This window comes from Equus przewalskii, chromosome 18 (assembly GCF_037783145.1).
Source record: "Equus przewalskii isolate Varuska chromosome 18, EquPr2, whole genome shotgun sequence".
NCBI classification, from domain to species: Eukaryota; Metazoa; Chordata; class Mammalia; order Perissodactyla; family Equidae; genus Equus; species Equus przewalskii.
Window position 1 is genome coordinate 46,622,250 of NC_091848.1, and position 18,222 is coordinate 46,640,471.

Sequence of the window (18,222 nt, forward strand, 5' to 3'; positions counted from 1 at the left end):
TAATTAAAGTTAAATGAGCTCATAAGGATGGCATCCTAATCTGATGCAACTGTTGTTCTTGTAGGAAGAGGAAGAGACACCTGAGATATCTCTCACTCCAAGCACACACACAGGAGAAAGCCATCTGAGGACACAACAAGAAGGCAGCTGTCTGATAGCCAGGAAGACAAGCCTCACCAGAACCCCGCTGGTCCTTGATCTTGGACTTCCATCCTCCAGAATTATTGGAAGCTAAATTTCTGTTTAAGTCACTCTGTAGTATTTTGTTATACCAGTCCTAGCAGACGAAGACAATTGGTATTAAATTTTGTCAAAGCTTTTTCTGTGCACTTTAGTTACTTGTAATGTGTAAGAGAAAAAGAATCTTTAGGAAAATTTACAAATGACAGAGAATGAAATTCTCGTCTTTTTTAGGTTTTTGCTCTGTTGTTATGAAAGTCATAAAGCAACTCATTTAAATTCTATTGGAAGACTTGAGTAAATTGTTCCAGAAGAATTCAAAACTTGTTTATATATATAAATTTTTAGGAAGATTAGCCCTGACATCTGCTGCCAATCCTCCCCTTTTTTGCTGAGGAAGATTGGCCCTGAGCTAACATCTGTGCCCATCTTCCTCTAATTTATATGTGAGATGCCTGCCACAGCATAGCTTGATAAGCGGTGTGTAGGTCTGCACCTGGGATCCAAACCCATGAACCCCAGCCCACCAAAGTGGAGAATGCAAAGTTAACCGCTATGCCATCGGGCTGGCCCCAAAATTTATGTATATTTTCTTAGCTGTATTGTAAGTTGTATCTCTACCATTTAAAATCATATGTTGAAAAATAGTTCAGAATAATTTTTTGGCAATATTCTCAAGTTCTAAGAAAGGATTAAACATATTTGCTTCTTTGAAAAATGATTTTATACAGAAAATTTTAGAGCATTGTAATGGCATAGAAACAAATAATGCTGTAGAATGGTGGTGTCCAATGTGTTAGCCACTTGCCACAAGGGTTGTTGACCGCTTGAAACATAGCTAATCTGAGTTGAGCTGTGAGATGTAGTGAATTGTCAATGGGGATGTGGTAAGGATGTGTAGTAACTAGCCGTCTGCAATGGTAGGAATGAAAAATGGCACTACTGGCTTGGAAGTGTATTCATTGTCTAGGGCTGTTTTGATAAAGTACCACAAACTAAGTGGCTTAAACAACAGAAATTACCGTCTCACAGTTCTGGAGACTGGAAGTCCAAGATCACAGAGTCAGCAGGGTTGGTTCTTTCTGAGGGCTTTGTGGTGTAGTTTTTTTCAATGCTTTCTTGATTGGGTTTTGAGAGATCCTTGCTAGAGGCCAGCCAGTTCCCTTTCTTGAGCACATGATCTGGTCCACACCCCAACCACTTCCATATTCAGGATCTTACACTTTGGGCCGCTATGCACCTGCCGTAACTGCCCCAGAACCCTATACCAGACAACTAGGGACAGCCTTTTCACCCTGGATTTTGTGAAATTGTTCAAATTAGCCACGCATGGGAACCCAGGAAACTTAGTGAACCCCACTCTGTTTGTCCTATATAAGCTGCCCCATACGGTTCCAGCTTGCTGTTACTCTGTCCCCGGGGGCAACCTCTGTGTGGCCCTGCATGGCAGCCTTCTCTCCTTTGGCATTGTAAGTAACAAAGAATTCTGCCTTTCATCTGTCATTGTATTATGTCCCACCATCAAAAGAATATTTCAACCTTATAAAACAAGTGGCACTGTGAGGGGGATAGTATGGCATGACTACTGACTTGTATACCTTTTTGGGAGTCTGATCTTGGCTTACTAGTTGGTTCCAAACCACCAGGAGAGTGGCTTTGGAAGGAACTGCCACCTACGGGTGAGCTTGTGTTTCAACCTAGTTACTTGCTGCTCTGTCTGCTGGTGGTTTCCACATCTTTCCTTACCCAAATTTCCTCAGTGTTGGAATATTAAAAAGGAACAGTTCTAAAGGGTTAAACTTCATGAGTTAGATACTAGCCCTTCAAGTGGGGGCCACCTTAGGGCAATAGGAGTGAGAAGCCACTTGAGCCACACTTTCCAGAGTCTAGCTCTCAGGTGTGTTTCTGGTCTGCTAAAGACTAAATATTTGTATTGTCCTTCCCTCCCCCAGATTCATATATTGAAACCTATTCCTCCAGTGTGATGGTATTTGGAGGTGGAGACTTTGGAAGGTGATTAGGTCACGAAAACGGAGCTCTCATGAATGCTCTTATAAAAAAGACCCCAGAGAGCTAGCTTGTCCCTTCCACCATATGAAGATATAATGAAAAAGTCTGTCTATAAACCAGAAAGCAGGCCCTCACCAGACACCAAGTGTGCCAGTGCTTTGATTTTGGACTTCTCAGCCTCCAGAAATGTGAGAAATAAATTTCTGTTGTTTCTAAGTCACCTAGCCTATGGTATTTTGTTATAGCAGCCTGAATAGACTAGGACAGTGGGCATAAACACTATGACATAATAAGCAATAAATTAAAATTAAATTAAGTCTTTGGCATCTACAAATTGGCGTGACAAAATGGGACCCCACAGACCCTCAGTTAAAATAGTTAATATGGCTCGATGTAAGTTAAAACAGGTCTTTCAAGGATTAAAACATTATATAAGACCTAATTAATAAGTGGGTGATTATCCTCCCTGCTTCTCCATTTGACAGCTCAGTTTTGCCTGTTTTTAAACCTGTAAAAAATGAATGAGGCCTCATGGTAGATTTTCAGAACCTTAATACTGTGGTCCCATCTACTGAAGCTCCCATACCCAATATCTAATACTATTAAAATAAGTAACTCCATCTAATATGTTCTATTCAGTGCTTGTTTCAACAGCCTGTCAGCTGCAGTTTTCTTCATCTCTGAAGGCATACAACACACCTTTACTAGCCTACCCATGAAGTCTCTCGGCAGCCTAGCCATCACACACAATCTTCAGGCAAAATTTTAACTATAGCCACCTTTCTCCAGGGACACAAGTATGGTCTTTACATTAATGACATGCTCTTCCAAGGAGTTTTGTTTAACATACTCATTAAGGACACGCAAGTCCAACATCTTTTAACCCTTTTTGAGTTCTATAGGCAACATATTCCTCATTTACCAATTTTAAATTAAATTTTTAATTTTAATCCCTCTTCTGCTGCTACTTACAAATGAGCTTACCTATCCCCAACGAAAGGCTCTAAAATTGATCCAAATTAAAATCATCAGGCACTCCCATTAGTACCTCAGAGAATCCTTCACTATACAGGCTCTAGCAACCTCCTCTCATACCACCTAGAATCTCTGGACTACCTATGATGGCCATAAATTGCCATGAGCTTCTGATGCCAAAAACTGTCCCTCACTGTTTGCCTAGCTCATAATCCTGGTGTACTCCTTGCTCTCTGCCAAAGCGTACATCCCTACACTCCCATGTCTAAAGGGAAATCTGGTAGAGGGTACTACTATCTGTGCTATTGCAAAAATTAATGGAGATTATTGCTTTCCCCAGGAGACTTCTGCCTCATATAGGTTCACCCCTCGATCCCCTGTGGAGAGGACCTCCCTCTTTCTGGCACCTTCTCCCACTTCCAATCTCCAGTTTGCCACCTTAGCCTCCCACCCTTCATCTCTGACCATGACCACCACAACTACCCCTTCCTCTTGGTTACAAATACCATTAACCATTACATATACCTTACCAAACTATCAGTTCATATCTTCCAACAATGTAACTGCTGTATTTACCACCTTGAACCAAGGAATACACAAAGTATTATTGTCATAAAAAATAGAACTTATGTTTTTAACATACTTTACAACTCAGCCAGGATGTTGTTAGAGATTCTGAAAATTCCAGATCTGTTTTCTTGGCTAATGCCATAGAATTGGGAACTTGGTTATGGACCAGTCTACAAGGACTCCTTCTACTTCTACTTGTTTTCTTCCATTTAGTGTCATAATAAAATCTTTTTTATGCTGTTTAGGGTAACTTATGCACTACTTGCTAAAAGTCTCCTCTACTATTTGGGTCACTCAAATACCTCAAATAATCAAGATCAACATTGATGTGAGGATCAGTGGGTCAATTTTAACACGGTTTTTTATTGTCCTAAAATGCTGTCTAGACCCAATTTTGAGGCCCTGACTAAAGGATGCTCAGTTCCTCTCTTTGAGCAGTTAAGTCCACACCCTGACTACTTCCCTTATGAGGGCTCTCACACTCCAGGCCACTGTGTATACAACCTCATTGCCCCAGGGCGAAGTACCAGACAACTAGGAACAGCCCCATAGACAGTCATGCACAGGAACCTGGGAAATTATTCAAATTAGCCAGTCTGGCAGCCCTTTAATCATAACCCCACCCCACTTGCCATTCATAAGCTACCCTCTATAGCTCTACCTTGGTGTTACCCTGTCTGTGAGTGCAAAACCACTGTGGCCTTATGTGACAGCCTACTCCCTTTTGGAATTGTAAGTAACAAAGAGTTCTGCCTTTCATCTATTCAAGTGTCTTTGTGTTGTGCCCTACCGTCAAAAGGATCTTTAAATCTTCTAAAACAGGAAGAAAGACTCTATTCCTTCCTTCTCTCCTAGCTTCTGGTGGTTTGCTGGAAATCTTTGGCATTTATTGAACTGAGGAGCACCACTCTGACCTCTGCCTTCATCTTTACACGGCCTTCTCCCAGTGTCTGTGTCCAGTTTTCCTCTTTACAACAAAGTCATTAGATTAGGGCCCTACCTACTCCAGTATGGCCTCATCTTAAGTAATTATATCTCTGATAACCCTATTTCTAAATAAGGTCACATTCTGAAGTACTGGGGGTTAGAAATATAATATATGAATTTTGAGGAGACATAATTCAACCCATAACAGGAAGACTTTATTAAAGCCATACATAGGTTTATCCTATCATCCATCAATTTTATTCCTTGGTGTATGCCCCCAAAAATGAATGCTTAAATAGACCAAAAGTTATGAACAAAATAAAAATGTTCATAGAAGCCTTATTTATCTTAGTCCTGAACTGGAACAATCTAAATCTACAGAGAAATAGGTGAATAAATTATGGTAAATTCATACAAAAAAACCCTACTACACAACATTAAAAAAGGACCAAGTAAAAAATTTCATTTATGGGAAGTGCAAAAACTGGCAAAATGGTGATAGAAGTCAGAATAGTGTTAATCTCTGAGGAAGGGGTATTGACAGAGAAGGAGCATGAAGGAAACCTCTTAAATAACAGAAGAGGAAGAGCCTATGAAGACATGGGGAAGAAGAGCCCATGAAGACACAGTGTTCAGGAGTTACTTTTCTAAGTCAATAATCTAACTTTAATTAAGATTTAATTAGTATTAATTAATGGTCTTACCTTGGTTTTGTAGATGATTATCTGTGTGCATACATATGTAAAAATTCATAAAGCTGTACACTTAAGATTTATGCATTTTACCATATGTAATTTATATTTCCCCAAATGCTCTTTCTTAAATGAATTGCTACATAATCTATCTTGTGACTTCAGTACTGTGGGAGAACCAACCAATAGTAAGCATTGGCTTTTCGCTTTATCACTCAGAAGAACTCACTGACATTTCCTGTCAGTGGCTAATCAGACAAAAGCATATAGAATGGACATGAAGATAAAGCAAAATAGCGAAGAAAAATGACACACAATCCTGTTGAAGGGAGAGTAAACTAAGGTGACCAGAAGAGAGAGATTCATCGAGTCCAGTGATTGATGTACAGTGAGCTCGTGTTAAAGTAGAACGCCACTCCAAATGTGGACTTTGCTGAGGACTTCAACTTTGAGGTTACCAATCTCTGTCATTATCATGGTGTCTGGTAAGTTTGATGCTGTGACATTTTTATCGAAAAATAAGCTGTCTTTCCTTTTTTTTTTTTTCTGCTTTATCTCCCCAAAGCCCCCCTGTACATAGTTGTATATCTTAGTTGCAGGTCCTTCCAGCTGTGGGATGTGGGATGCCGCCTCAACGTGGCCTGACTAGCAGTGCCTTGTCCGCGCCCAGGATCCGAACCCTGGGCCGCCTTGGTGGAGCGTGCGAACTTAACCACTCGGCCATGGAGCCAGCCCCCTAAGCTATCTTTCAATAGTGACAGGATACTCTTGATCTACTCATAAGATGTTTTATGATTTGTCCTAGTAGCAGTGATAAATTTGTTCATTATCCAGCAAATCTTCTGATTTACCTTAATCCAATGGTGCACTGACTAGTTGACTGAGTCCAGAATTATACTGGGGGCTCTGGAATGGAGTGAAACTAAACTTGCGTGACTAGACAAAATGCAGAGTTTCCCCCAAGTTTTTTAGTTTGTATTTTTATTGTCTCACTTGAATTTTTGGACCTTAATATTTACTGATGTGTAATTTTTTTCCCTCTTTTGATATTTCTAATATTTCTGGCACTGAGGCTAAGAAGGAAACCCTAAATTTCTATTTGTGGTTTTAAAATTTTAAAATAGAGGCAAGAAACTTACGGGTACAATTTGTTTCTGAAAATGAGGATCAGGAAACATAAGAATATATAAACAATACATAATTAATCTAAGGCAATGATCTCAAGCTCCCGGCAGAACTCTTTGTACAAATGGAATCTTATCCAAAAGCATAAACACGTAGAAGTGAGTGGAACGGCTTTAATCAGAGCAGGCTCAGGCAGCCAGAAACAAACTTGAATTCTCTCTGTCTTTCCTTGCAATGATCCCAAAGGAATTTCACAACATTCTGAGAAACGTTGGCTTCCACATTTCCATATTATGTCTGGTTAAGGGAGAAGAGAACCAGTTCTTAGAAGCATGAAAGAGGGGGCTCTAGGGCCAGGAAAAGCTGAAAGAAATCTGGAGTCAAGGGAGGGAGGAACATTTGGGGTGAACGCAAAAGAAAGTGAATAGCGGATTTTGACACAAGAAAAGGGCTAGGGAAATATTTAGAAGTGTCAGGAAACAGATGGCAATAAAATGGTATTATTGAAGAGAGTTTAATTAAAACAATGTAATTGACGTCATTACCTGTTTAAAGGAGGGAAACCATAGATTGTCTCATGTATTTGATAAAATTAAGCATCCATTTGTTATAAAAATATTTTTGTGTTTTTTTTCATATTTTAAGACTTACTTTTTTTTAGAGTGGTTTTATGGTCACAGCAAAATTGAAAGGAAGGTACAGAAATTTCCCATACACCACCTAACCTCACATATGCATAGCATCTCCCCCATTATAAACATCCCCCACCAGAGTGTACACGTGTTATAATTGATGGACCTACACTGAAGCATAATTGTTACCCAAAGTTTATAGTTTACATCGGGTTCATTCTTGGCATTGTACATTCTGTGTTTTAACAAATGTATAATGACATATATCCATCATTATAGTGTCACACAGAATAGTTTCACTGCCCTAAAAATCCTCTGGATTCTGTCTACTCATCCCTCCCTCCCCTCTAAGACCTGGCAACCACTGATTTTTTCAGTATCTTCATAATTTTTCCTTTTTCAGAATGTTATATAGTAGCAATTTTATAGTGTGTAGCCTTTTCAGATTGGCTTCTTTCACTTAGCAATGTGTATTTAAATTTTCTCTGTGTCCTTTCACGGCTTGAGAGCTCATTTCTCTTTAGCACCTAATAATATTCCATAGTTTGGATGTACCACATTTATTTAGCCATTCACCTACTGAAGGACATCTTGGTTGCTTCCAAGTGTTGGCAATTATGAATAAAGCTGCTATAAACATCTGTGTGCCGTTTTTTTGTGTGAACATAAGTTTTTAACTCCAGTGGATAAATACCACAGAGTGCTATTTCTGGAGCACATGGTAAGAGTATCTTTAGTTTTGTAAGAAACCACTGAACTGTGTTTCAAAGTTGCTGTACCATTTTGCATTCCCATCAGAAATCAATGAGAGTCCACGTTGCTTCACATCCTTCCCAGCATTTGGTACTATGGGTGTTCTGGATTTTGGCCATCCCTTGTATCATTGCCTTCATTCATTTCACTTGGATATAAATATAAAAATAAATAAATATAATTGAATACATTATTTCTATTATTATTTTTAACTAATTTCTATCTATTAGATCAACTGAGAATAGAAAAAGAGAAGTTTTTATTTTACCTTCACTTATTCATTCTCTAAGACTCTTGCTTTCTTTACGTAGATCCGAATTTCTGACCTATGTTATTTCCTTCTCCCTGAAGAACCTTTAACATTTCTTGCAAGGCACGTCTCCTGGAAACAATATCCCTCAGTTTTCGCTTGTATGAGAACATTTCTCCTTCCCTTTTGAAGGATAATTTCACAGCGTACAGGTTTCTAGAAGGCAGATTTTTTTCTATCAACATTTTAAATATTTCACCCCATTTTCTTCTTGCTTGCATGGTTTCTGAGAAGGGGTTGGATATAATTTTTATCTTTGCTCCTCTATAAGTAAGATGTTTTGTTTCTCTGGCGTCTTTGAGTATTTTTCCTTTATTTTTGTTTTTCTGTAGTTTGAATATGATGTGCGTTGGTCTAGTTTTTGTTTGTTTGTTTGTTGGCATTTATCCTGATTAGTGCTCTCCAAGCTTCCTGGATCTTTGGTTTGGTATCTGATATTAATTGGGGAAATTCCTAGTAATTATTGTGTCAAATATTTCTTCTGTTCCTTTCTTTCTTTCATGTCCTTTTGATTTTCCCATCACATTAATGTTACACCTTTTGTAGTTGTCTCACAGTCCTTGGATGTCCTATTCTGTTTTTTTCAGTCTTTGTTCTTTTTGCTTTTCAGTTCTGGAGGTTTCTATTGATATATCCTGTAGCTCAGAGATTCTTTCCTCAGCATATCCAGTCTGTTAATAAGCTCATCAAAGACATTCTTCATTTCCGTTAGTGTTTTTGATCTCTCGCACCTCTTTTTGGTTCTTTCTTAGGATTTCCATCTCTCTGCTTCCATTGCCCATGTGTTCTTGCATGTTGTCTACTTTATCCATTAGAGCCCTTAGCATATTAATCATAGTTGTTTTAAATTCCCAATCTGGTAATTTCAATATCCCTGCCATGTCTGGTTCTGATGATTGCTCTGTCTCTTCAAACTGTGTTTTTTGACTTTTAGTATGTCTTGTAATTTTTTCTTGACACCCAGACATGATTTACAGGGTAAAAAGGACTACTGTAAATAGGTCTTTAGTAATGTGGTGACAAGATGAGGGGGAGGGGAAGTGTTTTAAAGTCCTATGATTAGGTGTCAGTCTTTTAGTGAGCCTATGCCTCTGGACTATGAACTTTACAAATGCTTCTCAGTTTTTTTCCCTTACCTTAGGTGGAACGGGATGGTTAGAGTGGGCTGGAGTTGGGTATATCCCTTCCCACATGTCAGTTAGGCTCTGATAAAACCCCCACAGGTTAGGCTCTGGTTAAATAATTTCTCCCCTTTGTTAGACTTTGTTAAAACTTTGTTAAGGAGATCGGAGTGCCCTGGTGTATTTCATAATGCGTCCTTTTCCCCTCCCCAGGCTGGAAGCATGAGGAGATTTTTCTCCAATAGTTACTGTGAAAACCTGATTGAGTTCCTGGAGGTAAAAATCACAAAAGTGTGAGGGACCCCTATGACTGTGTCCCCCTTGGAGTTTTTAACTCTCAGATGGGTCTACTCCAAGTCTCCAGCAATTCATCAATTACAGTCCTGGTTTTCCTGCCCCAGCACTGGTTCCCTTAGAGGTTTCTGCTCTGGTAAGTTGTGATTCTCAGTATTTGCCTGTTGGTGTCTCCAATTTTGGAAGCCGCGGATTGCCCTGTGACCTCACTTCTCTTATGGATCTAAGAAGAGTTGTTGATTCTTCACTTTGTTCAGCTTTTTACCTGTTAGGATGGAGTGGTGACTTCCAAGCTCCTTAGATGTTGGTAAATGTACCAAGAGCACTTGAAGAGAACGTGTATTCTCTACGTTGGGTGTGCCATTCTATGAATATCTATTGGATCAAGATAAATGATACTGTTGTTCATATACTCTATCTTTACTCAATTTTTTTGTCTAATTGTTCTGTTAATTTCTTAGAGGGGGTGTCAAAATCTCCAATGATGACTGTGCAACAGTCTATTTCTTTTGTCAATTTTGCCTCATGTATTTTGAGGCTCTGTTATTAGGTATGTATGCATTTATGATAATTATGTCTTTCTGATAGTTGGCCTATTTGACATTGTAAATTCCCTTTTTTTGTCTCTGATAACATTCTCTGTGTTGAAGACTTTATCTGTTACTAATATAGCTTCTCCCGCCTTGTTGTCCTTACTGTTTGCATAATTTCTATTTTTCTGTCCATTTACTTTCAAACTGTCTGTGTCTTTATTTTAAAGTGCATTTTTGTAGTCATCATATCATGGGATCTTTTTATTTTTATCTTTCCTGACAATCCCTGCTTTTGTATTAATATAGAATATACTTATTGATATGGTAAAATTTACAGTCATCATTTTACTATTTGTTTCTCTGTTTGTCTCCTCTGTTTGGTGTTCCTTTGATTCTTCTCTCCTGGCTTCTTTTGAGTTAACTAATATTTTTAGCGACATCATTTTAACTAAGCTATTGGCTTTTCATCTGTGTTACTTTGCTTTATTTTTTCAGTATTTGATCTAAGGATTAATTCCCCCTTCATCTCCCCACAACCCCATCTCTGGGAAACTTCAAATCTACTGCTGTTTCATAGATTTGCCTACTCTGGAAATTATATATAAATGGAATCATATATATGGTCTTTTGTGATTGGCTTCTAAGCATAATGTTTTCAAGGTCCATCCTTGCTGTAGCATGTATCAGTATATCACTCCTTTTTATTGCCCAATAATACTGCATTGTATGAATGTACAATGCTTTATTTACCCACTCATCAGATAATGGATGTCTGGATTGTTTCTACTTTGTGGCTATTGTGAATAATTCTGCTATGAACATTTGTGTACAAGCTTTTCATGGATGCATGTTTTCAATTCTTCTGGATGTATACCTCAGAATGGAATTGCTGGGTCATATGGTAATTACATTTTTTAAAACTGAAGTATAGTTTATATACAATATTATGTCAGTTTCAAGTGTACAACATAGTGATTTGACATTTATATATATCATGAAATGATCATCATGATAAGTCTAGTAACCATCTGTCACCATTTAAAATTATTGCAATATTATTTACTATATTCCATATGCTATATGTTACATCCCCATGACTTATTTATTTTATAAGTGGAAATTTGTACCTCTTAATCCTCTTCACCTATTTCACCCTCTCCTCTGGCAACCACCAGTTTGTTCTCAGTATTTGTTTTGATTTTTTTTTTTTTTTTTTTTAAGATTTTATTTTTTTCCTTTTTCTCCCCAAAGCCCCCCGGTACATAGTTGTGTATTCTTCATTGTGGGTTCTTCCAGTTGTGGCATGTGGGACGCTGCCTCAGCGTGGTCTGACGAGCAGTGCCATGTCCGCGCCCAGGATTCGAACCAACGAAACACTGGGCCGCCTGCAGCGGAGCGCGTGAACTTAACCACTCGGCCACGGGGCCAGCCCCTTTGTTTTGATTTTTTTGTTCATTTTTTTGTTTTTTTAAATTCCACATAAAAGTGAAATCACACAGTATTTGTCTTTCTCTGTCTGACTTATTTCACTTATCATATTACTCTCTAGGTCCATTACGTTGTCATAAGTGGCAAGATTTCATTCTTTTTTATGGTTGAGCAATATTCCATTTTGTGTATGTGTATATATATATATATATACATACACTCTCTCTCTCTCTCTCTCTCTCTCTATCTATTCATCTATTCATGGGCACTTAGGGTTACTTCCATATCTTATTATTGTAAATAATGCTGCAATGAACATAGGGGCACAAATATCTTTTTGAATTGTGTTTTTGTTCTCTTTGAGTAAATAGTCAGAAGTGGAATTGCTGGATCATATGGTAGTTTTATTTTTAATTTTTGAGGAAACTCTATATTGTTTTCCATAGTGGTTGTGACAGTTTACTTTCCCACCAACAGTGTACAAGGGTTCCCTTTTCTCCACATTTTTGCCAACATTTGTTACTTCTTGTCTTTTTGGTGATGGACATTCTGACAGGAATAAGGTGATATCTCATTGTGGTCTTTATTTGCATTTCCCTGATGATTAGTGATGTTGAACATCTTTTATTGTGTCCGTTGTTCATCTGTATGTCTACATACTTCTGTATGTAGTGTATTAGTTACAGACTAAAACTATCTATCAGAAAGAGAAATTAAGAAAACAATTCCATTTACAACTGAATCAAAAAGCATAAAATACCTAGGAATAAATTTAACCAAGGAAGTGAAAGACCTGTACTCTGAAAACTATAAGATATTGATGAAAGAAATTGAAAAAGACAAAAATAAATGGAAAGATATACTGTGCTCATGGATTGGAAAAATTCATATTGTCAAAATATTTATACTACCCAAAGCAATCTATGGATTCAATGCAATCTCTGTCAAAATCCCAATTGCATTTTTCACAGAACCAGAACAAAGGATCCTAAAATTTGTGTGGAACCACAAAAGATCCTGAATAGTCAAAGCAATCTTGATAAAGAATAACAAAGCTGGAGTATCACATTTCCTGATTCAAACTATACCATGAAGCTATAGTCATCAAAACAGTATGACACTGGCACTAAAACAGACACATAGATCAATGGAACAGAATAAAGAGCCCAGAAATAAACCCACACTTATATGGCCAATTAGTCTATGACCAAGAAGGAAAGACTATAAAAGGGGGGAAAATACCATCTCTTCAATAAATAGTGTTGAGAAAACTGGGCAGTTACATGCTAAAGAACGAAACTGGGCCTCTTTCTGATACCATATACAAAGATAAACTTGAAATGGATTAAAGACTTAAATGTAAGACCTTAAACTCTAAAACTTCTAGAAGAAAACACAAGCAGTATGCTCTTTGACACTGGTCTTAACAATATCTTTTCGAATACCATGTCTCCTCAGGCAAGGGAAACAAAACAAAAAATAAAGAAATGGGACTACATCGAACTTAAAAGCTTTTCCATGGCAAAGGAAATCATCAACAAAATGAAAAGACAACCCATCAGCTGGGAGAAAATATTTGTAAATTGTATACCTGATAAGGGATTAACTTCCAAAATATGTAAATTTACTCATACAACTCAAAAACAGACAACCTGATCAAAAAATGGGCAGAGGATATGAACACACGTTTTTTCCAAAGATCTACAGGTAGCCATGGCCAACAGGTGTGTGAAAGGATGTTTAACGTCACTAATTAGTAGAGAAATGCAAATCAAAATTATAATAAGATATCACCTTACACCCATCAGAATGTCTGTTATTGGAAAGACAAGAAATAACAAGTGTTGGAGAAGATGTGGAGAAAAGGGAACCCTCATACACAGCTGGTGGAAATGCAAACTGGTGCAGCTACTATGTAAAACACTATGGATATTTTTCAAAAAATTAAAAATGGAAATACCCTCTGATTCAGCTGTTCTGTTTCTGGGTATTTATCCAAAGACTGTGAAAACAGTAATTCAAAAAGATATATGCACTCCTATGTTCATTTCAGCATTATTCACGATAGCCAAGACTTAGAAGCAACCTAAATGCCTAAATGCCCATCAATGGACGAATGGATAAAGGAGATGTGAGATAGATATATATAGATATATCTATATATGTACACACACACAATGGAATACAACTTAGCAATAAAAAATGAAATCATGCCATTTGTGACAACATGGATGGACCTTAAGGGTATTATGCTAAGTGAAATAAGTCTGACAAAGAATTTTTTAAATAAACGGATGTTGAATTTTGTCAACAACTATTTCTGCATCTATTGAGATGAACACATGATTTTTATTCTTTATTTTGTTACCGTGGTATATCACATTGATTGATTTGCAGATATTGAACCATCCTTGCATCCCTGGGGTAAATCTCACTTGATTATGGTGTATGATCCTTTTAATGTATTTTTGAACTCAATTTGCTAACATTTTGTTGAGGATTTTTGCATCTGTTGTCATCAGGGATATTGGCCTATAATTTTCTTTTTTTGTAGTGTCTTTGTCTGGTTTTGGTGTCAGGCTAATGCCAGCCTCATAGAATGAATTTGGAAGAATTCACTCCTCTTCAATTTTTTGGAATTGTTTGAGAAGTATTGATATTAACTCTTCTTTAAGTATTAATAGAATTCTCCTGTGATGTCGTCTGGTCCTGGACTTATGTTTGTTGGAAGTTTTTTGATTACTGATTCAATTTCGTTACTAGTAATTGGTCTGTTCAGATTTTCCTATTTTTTCCTGATTCACTCTTGGAATGTTTTTAGGAATTTATCTAGTTCTTCTAGATTGTCCAATTTGTTGGTGTGTAATTGTTTGCAGTAATCTCTTATGATTCTTTGTATTCTGTGATATCAATTGTAACTTTTTGACTTTTATTTCTGATTTTATTTCCTTGAGCTCTCTCTTTTTCCTATCTTTTTCTTGAAGTTCTCACTGTGTTGCTCCATTCTTCTCCTAGGTTTGGTGAGCAACTTTATGATCGTTACTTTGAGTTCTTTTTCTGGTAGATTGTTTACCTCCATTTTGTTTAGTTATTTTTCTAGGTTTTGTCTTGTTCTTTCATTTGGAACAAATTCCTTTGTCTCCTCATTTTGGCTAACTCTCCGTGTTTGTTTCTATGTATTATGTAGATCAGCTGTGTCTCCCAGGCTTGAAGGAGTGGCCTTATGTAGAAGGTGTCCTGTGGGGTCCAGTTGTGCAATTCCCCCTGGTTACCAGAGCCAGGTGCTCCAGGGTGTCCCATGTGGGCTGTACGTGCCTTCCTGTTGTGGCTGGGCCATGACTGCTGTGGGAGTACTGATGTACTGGGCTGGCCTGCAGTGTGGCTGGCTGCAAGGACTGGCCATGACAGCTTCAGGCTTCTGGTGGGTGGGGCAGGTCTCTGGTGCAGCTGGCTGTGAGGGCTGGCCAAGACTGTTGCAGGCCCTTTGTGTGCAGGGCTGGCCCCTTGGGGCAGGAGCCACTTTGGGAGGCACTCTGGTGCCGTCCAAGGCTGCCTTCCAGGTGTGGTGGGGTAGGCGGCCATTTTGGGGGACTGCTGGCTGCGGTGGACCCACAGAGGAATGCAAGGGTGGGATGAGTGGTGTTAGTAAGGTAGACTAACCTTACTAACGGCACCAGGCAGTGCTGGGCCAGCTAGGTAAAAGGTGAGCAAAAAAACCCTCTGCCCACCAGTGCCTCTGGAAAAAGTTCCAACAGATCCCGGACCCTCTGGCACATGCCCTAAAATTAGTCAATGGGTCTCCTTCACGTGTGACCTAGGCACTTTTCAAACTGCTGCCTCTGCACAGGGTCTTGGAGAGAGTGAGTTTGTGCAAGTTCCCTTTAAGAGTGGAGTCTTGGTTACCTACAGTCCTCCAGCTCTCTTGGATGTAAGCCCTTTTGGTTTTCAAAGCCAGACATTATGGGGGCTCATCTTCCCAGTGCAAATCCCCTGGTCTGGGGAGCCCCCAGTGTGGGATTCAGACCCCTTGCTCCTCAAGGAGGACCTCTGCAAGTTGCGATATCTCTCTCACCTGTGGATAGTCACTCTGGAGGTGTGGGTCCCAACCAGACTGAATCTCCGCCCCCCACTCATCTCAATGTGGTTTTTTCTTTATATTTTTACTTGCAGAAAATCTTTCCTGTCAGCCTTCAGCTTGTTCTCAGAGATAATTACTCTATACATAGTTGTAGTTTTGGTGTGTCCATGGGAGTAGGTAAGCTGAGGATCTTCCTACTCTGTCATCTTGATCCCAAGCCCAGGCAACTCTGCATTTTTTGAGGAACTGCCAAATTGTTTTCCAAAGCGTCTGCACCATTTTAAATTCTCACCAGCAATTTGTGAGGGTTTCGATTTCCCCATATCCTCACCAACAAGTGCTTTTATCTCTCTCTTAGATTATAGCCATCTGAGTGGGAGAGAAATGACATCTCATTGTGGTTTTTATTTGTTTTTCCCTAATGACTAATGACGTTGAGCATCTTTTCATGTGTTTATATGACATTCGTGCATCTCCTTTAAAGAGCTATGTATTTAGATAATTTACTTTTTTGACCAATATTAAATTGGGTTATTTCTTTTTTATATTACTGAGTTATAAAGGCTCTTTATATACTTTAGACACAAGTGCCTTACCAAGTATGTGATTTACAAATATTTTCACCCATTCTGTGGTTTGTCTTTTGACTTTCTTGCTAACTTGTTTTGAAGCACAAAGTTTTCAATTTTAATGTACAATTTACTTTTTCTGTTGTCACTTGTGCTTTTGTGCATCATATCTAAGGAGACTTGATCTAATGGAAAGTCAAAGATTTACCACTACCTTTTCCTCTAAGAGTTTTATACTTTAGCTCTTACATTTAGATCTATGATTAATTTTTGTAATAAAGGAGTCCTTTTTCATTCTTTTGTATGTGGATATCCAGTCGCTCCAGTACCATTTGTTGAAAAGACTATTTTTTTACCATTTAATAGTCTTGATACCTTTGTGGGAAATCGGTCGACCATAGACACATTGGTTTATATCTAGACTCTTAATTCTATTCCATTGATTTATATGTCTATCCTTATGTCAATGCCACAATGTCCTGATAATGGTAGTAAGTCTTTAAATAAGCAAATGTGAGTCCTCCAACTTTGGTGTCTTTAAAGATTGTTTTGACCGTTCAGGGTCTCTTGCATTTCCTTATGAGTTTAGAATTAACTTGTCAAATTTTGCAAAAAACCAGCTGGGATTTTGATAGAGATTATGTTGAATCTGTAGATCAATTTGGAGAGTGTTGAACTCTTAACACTATTAAGTTTTCTGACTCCTGAACATGAATGTCTTTCCATTTATAAAAGATATTGTGGTTCAGTTCCAGATCACCACAATTAAGTGAATATTGCAATAAAGTGAGTCACACAAATTTTTTGGTTCCCAGTGCTTATAAAAGTTATCTTTACACTATACTGGGGTCTACTAAGTGTGCAATAGCAGTATTTTGTTTAAAAATATATATACATGTATACAATTACATACCTGAATTAAAAATTGCTTTATATTTATTTTATTTTTCTTCATTGCTAAAAAGTGCTAACTCTCATCTGAGCCTTCAGCGAGTTGTAATCTTTTTGCTGATGGGAAGTCTTGCCTTGATACTGATTGCTGTTGACTGATCAGTGTGGTAGTTGCTGAAAGTTGGGGTGGCTGTTGCAATTTGTTAAAATAACACAACAATGAAGTTTGCTATATCAATCGATTCTTCCTTTCATGATATTTTTCTAAATTTTTCCAAAATTTTTTACTAAGTATTTCATTCTTTTTGATGCTATGGTAAATGGAGTTTTTTTGAATTTCATTTTCAGATTGTTCATTGCAAGAATATAGAAACACGGTTTTTGTGCATTAGTCTCATTTCCTGGAAACTAGTTGAACTTGTTTATTAGTTCAAAAATTTTTAATGGATTCCGTAGGACTTTCGATGTAAAGATCATGTCATCTTCAAACAGAAATATTTTCACTTCTTTCTTTACAATCAAGATTGTCTTTCATTTTCTTTTCTTGCCTAATTGCCCTGAATGGAACTTCCAATAGCATATTGAATAGAAGTGGTGAGAGCAGACATCCTTGTCTTGTTCCTGATTTTAAGAGGAAAGCATCCAGTTTTTGATCAAGAATGATGTTAGATACGGGTTTTTCATAGATATAGTTGATCAGATTGAGGAGTTCTCTTCTATTCCTAGTTTGTTGAGTGTTTTTATTATGAAAGGTGTTGGATTTTGTCAAAGACCTTTTCTGCATCAATTGAGATGATCATGTGGTGGGATTTTTGTCTTTTATTCTATTGATGCAGTGTATTACATTGATTGATTTTCATCTGTTGAACCAACTTTGACTTCCTGGGATAAATCCCACTTAGTCATGATGTATAATCCTTTTAATATGCTACTGTGTTCAGTTTGCTGGTATTTTTTTGAGGATCTTTGCATCTATATTCATAAGGGATATTTGTCTTTAATTTTCTCTACTTGTGTTGTCTTTGTCTGTCTTTGGTATCAGGGTAATGCTGGCCTCAAAGAATGAGTTGGTGAGTCTTGTTTCCTCTTCTATTTTTTGGAAGAATTTGAGAATATTTAAGGTTAAATCTTTGG

The 18,222-nt window shown here is 37.8% G+C and overlaps 1 protein-coding gene across 7 annotated transcripts in view; it reads left to right on the plus strand.

Annotated features, from left to right (window-relative positions):
• The window catches only part of LOC103560843 (cell surface glycoprotein CD200 receptor 1), a 62,661-nt gene that overhangs the window by 18,375 nt on the left and 26,064 nt on the right, over nt 1-18,222 (plus strand). For 2 of the 7 annotated variants that reach the window (XM_008535148.2, XM_008535151.2), the window contains exons 1-2: nt 5,593-5,839; nt 9,509-9,725. The exons of 2 other annotated variants lie outside the window; for them this stretch is intronic. In XM_008535148.2, coding sequence (XP_008533370.2) covers nt 9,602-9,725 — 124 coding nt within the window. In that variant the 5' untranslated portion in view covers nt 5,593-5,839; nt 9,509-9,601. Of the gene's footprint in view, nt 1-5,573; nt 5,840-9,508; nt 9,726-18,222 lie in introns of those variants that run through there. 3 more of the 7 variants (XM_070581972.1, XM_008535149.2, XM_070581967.1) reach the window with 2 other exon arrangements.